Here is an 8,446-nt window from a genome sequence, read left to right on the forward strand (position 1 = left end):
CTGTGATAGCTGTGCAGCCTGCATTCACTCCATAAGACGCACACATATTTCCCCTTACTTTTTAGGCGGGAAAAGATGAGTCTTATAGAGCAAAAAATATGGTATTTGGTTTACTAATTTATGGTTGAATTAGAGCATATGTTTTGATTGATTCAGAAATAAGCAAGAACTTTGACAATCATACACAGAGTCCAAAACTTTTTTTTGCTTTAAATGTTCATATCTACATTTTCTTGTGTCAATGAGGTAAGGGAGACACATAAAAAGTGTGTTGAAATGTACATCCATTATAATATTATTTGCTTATTTCATTTATGAATCACTTCCTATGAAGTACCACAAAGTGATTTCATAATACAATACATACTCACAAATATTTGTTTGTGAGAGAAAGCCCTGCTGAAAACTTGGAGGCTCTGGGCTGATGGCAGCAGCAGGGCCGGTAGTGAAGTAAGTGTGGGGGTCCAAGGGGTTCCATTTTGCCAAACCTTCTCCTCAAGACAGTTGCCCCATCCTAGCACCAGCCCTGTTATTACCCTGGTAGATCAGGGGAATCCTCTTAACATAATATATCTTAATTTTAGCAAGACTTTTGATAAGACCCCCCATTACATTTTTGTTGGCCAATTGGTAAAATGTGGACAAGATGGTGTTACTGTTTGTAGTTGATTAATAGAAACTGAAAGAGTGCTAATTAATGGCTGGTGTTTAACATCTTTATAAATAACTTGGATGAAGAAGTGGAGGGGATGCTCTTTAAACTTGCAGATGATACTAAACTGGGTGTGGTGGTTAAGAGATATCTTAAGAGATAGAAACAGGATACAGGATCTTGACATGATGACGTGGGAAAGGTTCTAAGGGTAAAGTAAGCCACAAGTTAAACATGATGTAGCAGTGTGATGCGTTGGCGGGGGGGGGGCGGTTAATGATATTCTAGAATGTATTGACAGAAGACATCCAGAGTGCTGCATCCAATTCTGGGCATCGCAGTGTAAGAAGTAATTTGACAAACTGGAATGAGTCCAAAGGAGAGTTGATTGACTATGCCGAAATGGCAAAAATGGCCGGAAGAATCAGAAATCAGGAAGAGCAAAATCTTAATAAGGAATGGGGGAAATTTACAATCTATCTTTCAAACCATGGTAAACAGCTAAAATCATTAGTGGGACTGGAATAACACTTGTAGTTTAATGGTGAATTTTGGACATAATGGAGATGCAAAAAAATTGGATTATTATAAAAGAGGCAGGAGGAAAGGACCAAGAATAGGACCCACAAAGCGGCAGAGGGAAGTAAGTCCAGGAGATTATGTAGAATCTTGTTTCTATATTCTATATTGATATGCTATTGTATAATTTTAATCTGAAAAACCCAAATAAATAAATTTACAAAAAAATAGAGGAATGTGTCCAGAGGACAGTAACAAAGATTGTGGAGCATCTGCAAGCAAACCGGAATGAATGCTCAATAAATAGGTTGCCTAGAGGGGAGGACCATAAAGAAGGCTGATCGCCAAAGAATTGATGCTTTTGAATTATGGTGCTGGAGGAAACTCTTGAGAGTCCCATGGACTGCAAGAAGATCAAACTTATCCATTCTAAAGGAAATCAGCCCTGAGTGCTCACTGGAAGGACAGATCCTGAAGCTGAAGCTCCAATACTTTGGCCACCTCATGAGAAGAGAAGACTCCCTGGAAAAGACCCTGATGTTGGGAAAGATGGAGGGCACAAGGAGAAGGGGACAACAGAGGATGAGATGGTTGGACAGTGTTCTCGAAGCTACCAGCATGAGTTTGACCAAACTGCGGGAGGCAGTGGAAGACAGGAGTGCCTGGCGTGCTCTGGTCCATGGGGTCACGAAGAGTCGGACGTGACTAAACAACTAAACAACAACAACAGAGGGGAGGAACTGAGTCAGAACACTGGTCCATGTAGCTCAGTATTCTATGCTGACTGGCAGAAGCTCTCCAGGATTTCAGAGAGGAATCTTTCCCAGCATGACTTAGAGATACCATGGGTTGACGCTGGGATATTCTGCATGCAAAGCAGAGGCACTACCCACTGAACTACAGCTCTTTCCCATTCTTGCAGAGTAGAGAGGCAATGTTCTTCATACTCTGGAAGCCAAACCTGTCCTGGCTAACATTTCCCTGTAACTCTGGGCAGGTTACACTTTTCTTCTGCAGACCCAGGATTCCTGCTCATAGTTTATGAGGGGAAGGAAAGAGTGAAAATTCAGCCAGAGAGCCCATATAACGTAGTTACTTTCCTCTCTTTTTATGGACTGGCTATATACCAGTAATTCTACCCCTATTAAGTTAAAAAATGTGCTGCTGAAAGAGTCCAATAAAGGTTTCTTAAGAGGAGCAAAGGTCCGTGGACAGCAGTTAATTTTGCATGATTGATGAACCACACATGGCTGATAGGGCACATTTTGTATAATGAATATACCAATATGACTTCTGTCACATTGCTCTTATTCTTTACATTTGTGCAATATCACTAGAACAAAAAGTTCTCATTGGCACATGGAAGTTTGACATAGCTTTATGGAAGGTGCATGAGGAAATTTTCCTGGGAAAGCCCCCCCCCCCCATTGCATGAAAATGTGTCTGTTTTTCCTCAAGTGCCATTATATATTGCATTAACATATAGTGCATTAACTTAATGCAGGAGTGGCTAACATTTTTAGACCTGAAGGCTGCGTTACCACTTTACAACCCCTCTGCGGCCCATATGCCAGTATGCCCAAAACATGGGCACAGCTACCACAACTGCACACATCACATGCACATAGTGACTGGCCTAGGATCCCACAGTGAGGTTCATAGTTGAATGGGGATTTAGTTTATTCCAGCCATCTAACCACTTAGACCACACTGGAGTTTTCTTTAAGCTTTAGTGTGGTGCAGTTTGTATAGACCCAGGTGGAAATCCCCACTCAGCTATGAATTTTACTGAATGATCTTAGGCTAGTCACTATCTCTCAGTCTAACCTACTTCACGATGTTGTTGAGAGAACAAAAGGGGAGAGAGGAGAAACAGCCATTGCACACCACCTTTAGCTCCATTGAGGAAGTGACGGGGATAGACAGAACTAGGATGAATAAAAAATTTGAGACTGTAAGCCTTCTGGTATGCTAGCTATCGTGCACCACTGAGGTAGTAAGGGGCTGGACTATCTATAATTTTCAGGTTCAGAAGGTGGCAAACCATAACCCTCAAGAATATTTTTACACCTTTAATTTTAAGAGAAATACAGTTAAATCTCATACAAGTTTATGCAAATCCAATAGGACCTACTGTCAGGTAAATGTGCATATAAAGGATTCTATTCTTAATATCACATTTGAGAAACAACTTCAAAATCATTCTCCATTTATGCTTGCATAGAGTTTATTTGACAATGAAACAATAGCCATTTCTCTCTCTTTTATTGCAGATATTTGTAAATCACAAATGAATTTTTGTATTTTTCATTAAAAGCACAGAGATAAAGACATTTCAGCTCTATATGGGCCTTCTCTTTTAAATAAGCTACTACTTTTTCACACTCAGAAATGTGCAATAGAGTATTGTAATTCTCTTGACATCAGCGCTGCGATACATAGACTAGATTTTGGCCAAAATGTTTAACAGTTGTTTCAGGTAGGTGGAAAAGAAAGCAGATACCCCTGGGAAGTTCTCCTGATAAGCCCCACCGAAAGGAATGGGAGTTGCTTAAGAACACAGCTACTGTGCTCTTATGTAGCTCTCATTCCTTTCAATGAGAGTTTACAACAAATTCCTGGAGTACTATTGTGTCCTAAATCTTGGGGCCTTATAAAAACTACATATTGGTGGTTGGTTTTTGGAGCTGATCTAAAATGAGAGGAAGCTTCTTATAGTGGTAGGAAACGATTCATTAATATCTTGGAGGTATGTTGCAATTTTTCCCATTGGGTCGAATCATGATGTATGCTGATGTACAGGGCATGGCCTCTGAGCACAACCCCCTCCAGCGAATGTCGCCGGTTAGGAGGGCTGAGTAACAGTTATCGTACCACCAGCCGCCACCATTATCTAGTGCACAGTTTGTACTGGCCCTCCGGTCATTATCCTTGTCTTCGGTAGAAAACCTCATGTTGTCATGGGTTCCCCATTCGCCTATAGTGGTCAGTGAATCCCCAGCATCCCCTGTATAGTTCCCTAGCCTCAAAGCATAACCACTGTCTTCATCATCCACTTTAAAACTCTGGTATTCAGCGTACTTGGTTTGCCCTTGACTGTCAGTTATGACAAATCGTACAGAGAAGGCGTTCTGGTTGGTTAAGAGGTGCATGTATTCATTGCCGAGCCAGTGGTTTCCCTGCAGGTCCCCAAAGCCATGCTTATAAGACTGCCATGGGTATGACCAGGCTGTCTTTTGGTTGACATTGTTTCTGTGCAGGACTGTCCAGCCGCCCCCATCATACTCCATGTCACAGTAGACCGCCAGCAAGGGAGAGTATTTGGGACGGATGACATACAGGCCACTTTGCTTCCTGCCACGGAGGTGAGCTGCTCTGCAGTCCCTTGCAATGTATTCTGAAAGAGAAGAACCAGACTCCTTGTAAGTACCTTGCAGGCAGACACATAGAAATAAAACCCACAAGCAATTCAACAAGCTGAAGTTTTTGGACTGGTGCTGTGGACCCTTTAATAAGGAACTTATCACCACTTGAGATAAGACCTGCTCCAACAATCTGGTCTTTCCGAAGCACGCTTAAGGCCTTTTCCAAATGCATTTTTAAATTGATGATTTGCTGAACATCTTCTGGTGTTATTTTAACTGTATTATTTCTGGTGTACATTTCATACATGGTTGGTTTTCTGTGTACCCCGCTCTGATTTTTTTAATTACATGAGCAGTTTATAAATCTTTTAAATACCCCTCACTGGCAGTGGCGCCATCACTTTGAGAAAGAGGTCCAGGGCCCTGCTCTGCAGAATAGGCAAGAGGGCTGACTTACAACATACTTGAATTAATAAATCCACCATTAAGACCAGAGTCTAAAATGATCTGAGAGCAACATTGCCAGCTGGCCTCAATTCAGTTCTATTAGGGCTTTGCTACATAACCCCTCCCCTAGCAGACACACCTTAAGTCCTATGGAGACCAGAAGAGATTTGCAATGAGTATCACCTGTGATCATTAGCAGTAGATGGGGAACTTTTCTAGATGCCTAGGCCTACAACTCCCATCAGCTTCCAAGCCAACATGGCCAATGAACTGGGCTGACGGGAGTTGTTTTCCAACAACTTTTGGAGAGTCTACAGGTTCTCCATCCCTGCATCAGGTAGCAATGGCACCTTACCAAATTTCCTCTCTTCTTACATTTTCATTTCATTTGAGTAGCATTTCAGGGCTTTTTGTTACCTTCATAAACATTTTTTCCAGCATTAATCAGGGAAGCAGTGTCCTTGGTTGTCAGCATATGTTTATTGGCAATTTTTGATAACAGCTCATCCTTGGTTAAAGATGATGAAATGGAAATGAGAATGCAGAAACAAAGAGAAGAGTAAAGTAGCATCTTGGGAACCTGGAGAGGAAAAAGACCAGGCCATGAACAAATAGGTTTAACACCGCCATCTTCCTAAGGGAACTACAGTGGTACCTCGGGTTACATACGCTTCAGGTTACAGACTCCGCTAACCCAGAAATAGTACCTCGGGTTAAGAACTTTGCTTCAGGATGAGAACAGAAATCGTGCTCCTGTGGTGCGGCAGCAGCAGGAGGCCCCATTAGCTAAAGTCGTGCTTCAGGTTAAGAACAGTTTCAGGTTAAGAACAGACCTCTGGAACAAATTAAGTACTTAACCCGAGGTACCACTGTACTGTGAATGACTGCCTTCTGACAAAAGGCCTCTTCCAGTGCAGGAATTAAAATCATTATCTTCTGCGATCTAGTGGCATTTTGTACTCTGTGAACCACTTCCAGATATACCTTCTTATAACAATTTCTGCAACATAACTCAGAGCCAAAAATATGTAGAATTAATTTTAAAAAGAAATCAGTAGAAAGAACTAGAAAATAACAGACATTAGAATAAGTTAAGAATCAATGTACACACTTCCATGTACACTCTGTATCCAATGTGCTCCCACCACTCGTTTTGGGAAGCCTTGTGCACACAGTCTACAGCTATCCTGCAGCTTTTTTGTGTGTGAGGTACTGTGTTTTGATGCATTCCCTCCCCCACAAAAAACCCCCAGCTTCAACCAAATTCAGAACCGCTCATCAGATGAAGACATCCCACTAGCGTGGACTTAGGTGGGAGACTTGGGTAAACACCGAACCATTCTGATACAGCAATGTGCAAAATGCTGTTTGAAACACAGTGGAACAGAACAACCTTGCTGCATTGTAAGCCAGTAATGTGTACACAGCCCCAGATGTATAGGATCACATGTATCCTTAGGTCCCCTTGGAGATTTGACGGAATTTTTCTTTTTTGAACCCAATAATTAATAAAATAAACTGTTAATGCTGGGGACTTTTCCTGAATGCCTAGAAATGGGGTGGTCTGTTACTGTGTGCAAATGATTGTTTCTGCTTAGCATCAGAGATCCAATGAAGCCTTTGCACTTTGATAACTATACAAATGTATTGGTTGAGATTAAAGCCTGGCTTTAGGACTGAAAGCCTGTTTATATCTGTTTCCTAATTCAAAACTTAATTTTTTCCCTAAATTCTGTACATGGCAGCAGAATAATAAAACTGGCTTGGCTAATAAAAGGAGACACTGCTTTTTTGGAGGGGGAGCCACATGTATACTGTGCACTAAAAAAGAATTCCTTTTGAAAAACTTTAAAATGATCATTGCAACCACCACTTCAAAATGTAGTTGAATTAAGTTTGTTGTGTTTAATTCCCACTGAAATCAATAGGAGTTGAGCAAAGTCCCGAACCCATTTCATTTCAGCAGGACCTAGGTTCAATTAACTTCAGGTGCATTCCTATGCATTTCTACTCAGAAGTAGTCCCATTTAGTTATATGGGGCTTAGTTCCAGGTAAGTGGCTATAGGTCTAACTTTGCATCCAACGTACTGGGGGTGTTGTTTTGCTTGTTACTATGTTGCTTGTTACTATGTTGTGTCTTTTGGTGCTTTTATATTGTAAACCATCCTGTAATCCCTGGATAAAGGGCAGTATTGAATGAAATGAATAAATTCATTTATTGTTCCCGATCTGAACACATTTCTGGAGACCAGTTTTAGTTTTCTCAGGGTAAAACCTGAAGTGCTACTGATGCCTTCACACCAATTCAATGGGATATCATGGTGGGACAGAAAAAATATGAGGATATCCACTGCAAGCAACAACCATACCATGCCACCTTTTCCCCAATAAGACTTAACTGTGCTCTTGCTCCAAATTTTAGCCAAAGGTACCAACACTCTTGCCTTGTCATTGTAACAGATTAAGTAAACTAGACACAGGCTGGAGCTTAGATGTTAGTTCCCCAATCACTGCTGACTATCTAATGAAAATGGTTGCATATCTGAATGCAGCACTATTTATATGGACACAGTTCATTTTAAATCTTAAATCTTTGCTTCTTGTTTCTTTGTTTCCATCGTCTTTACCTGTTGTCTAACTTTGGATTGTAGGATCCTTAGGCTAGGGACTATCTACCCAAGGTCCCTATTATTTGTAATAATATTGATATACATAATATATTGTATTTGATGCCCAATATGGGTCTCTTCTGATTAGCTGGCATGCTGGGGTTTTGAACTTCTCCAAGAATTTGAAAAGTGGCACATAAACCCCACAATTATATTTTAGAACTTGGACATAATTTTGACAGTTGACATGTTATTGATATTAAATATGGCAATTATGTTCTTTTCAAAGAACAATAGGGGGAATGAGGTTGTACGTTGTGCCGAAGTTTAACAGCCTGTTTGAATAAGAAGAACTAAATCTAGTAAGGAGAGAAAATGGAGGTTAGAACTTACCTTTCTTACTGATGCTTCTTAGAGGCAAGATTGCATGATCTGAAGAAGGCTCCTTCAGACAACACAAATGATTTTTATTTTGCTTATATGCTCATACTTTATACTGGGATGGGCAAGCAAAGTAAATAGCTAATTATAGATGTTTGCATAAAGTGTCATTGGGTGCCCAGTCACGCAGGAACAGCTTGTAAATGGGTTACAGAAAAGTAGGGGATATAATCTTAAACAGTTCCTGCTGCTTTGGGGTGTGCCCTACAAACTCTTAAGTACCATAAATGATGTGCAATGGATGAATTATGTTTGCCAAGTAATTTCAACTTTCTGTCAACACAGCCAATGGCAACGGGGAAACTTCCTGAAAGATTGACTGCCCACCTATGGCTTTAACTCAAATGATCCACCTAAAAGTTTGCTGTCTGGGTGGAGGGAAATTAAGCACCGTAGCACCATAGTTGACACA

General features: G+C 40.8%; 1 protein-coding gene across 1 annotated transcript; it reads right to left on the reverse strand.

Moving 5' to 3' along the window:
* Positions 1–3,439: 3,439 nt before the first annotated feature.
* LOC128420933 (fibrinogen-like protein 1-like protein) lies at positions 3,440–8,073 on the reverse strand. Its single transcript, XM_053403010.1, has 3 exons — positions 7,987–8,073; positions 5,401–5,563; positions 3,440–4,568 (listed from the first exon to the last, which is right to left on the reverse strand). The coding sequence occupies exons 2-3, from the start codon at positions 5,552–5,554 to the stop codon at positions 3,907–3,909; spliced, it is 816 nt and encodes a 271-aa protein (XP_053258985.1). The 5' UTR covers positions 5,555–5,563; positions 7,987–8,073; the 3' UTR covers positions 3,440–3,906.
* Positions 8,074–8,446: the final 373 nt, after the last annotated feature.

Source organism: Podarcis raffonei, chromosome 1, assembly GCF_027172205.1.
Source record: "Podarcis raffonei isolate rPodRaf1 chromosome 1, rPodRaf1.pri, whole genome shotgun sequence".
Lineage (NCBI taxonomy): Eukaryota > Metazoa > Chordata > Lepidosauria > Squamata > Lacertidae > Podarcis > Podarcis raffonei.

Coding starts and splice junctions, on each gene's coding strand:
- LOC128420933 (XM_053403010.1), bottom strand. CDS start 5,554: ATGCTACTTTACTCTTCTCTTTGTTTCTGCATTCTCATTTCCATTTCA. Junction 4,569..5,400: donor TGGAAAAAATGTTTATGAAG/GTAACAAAAAGC, acceptor CTTCTCTTTCAG/AATACATTGCAAGGGACTGC.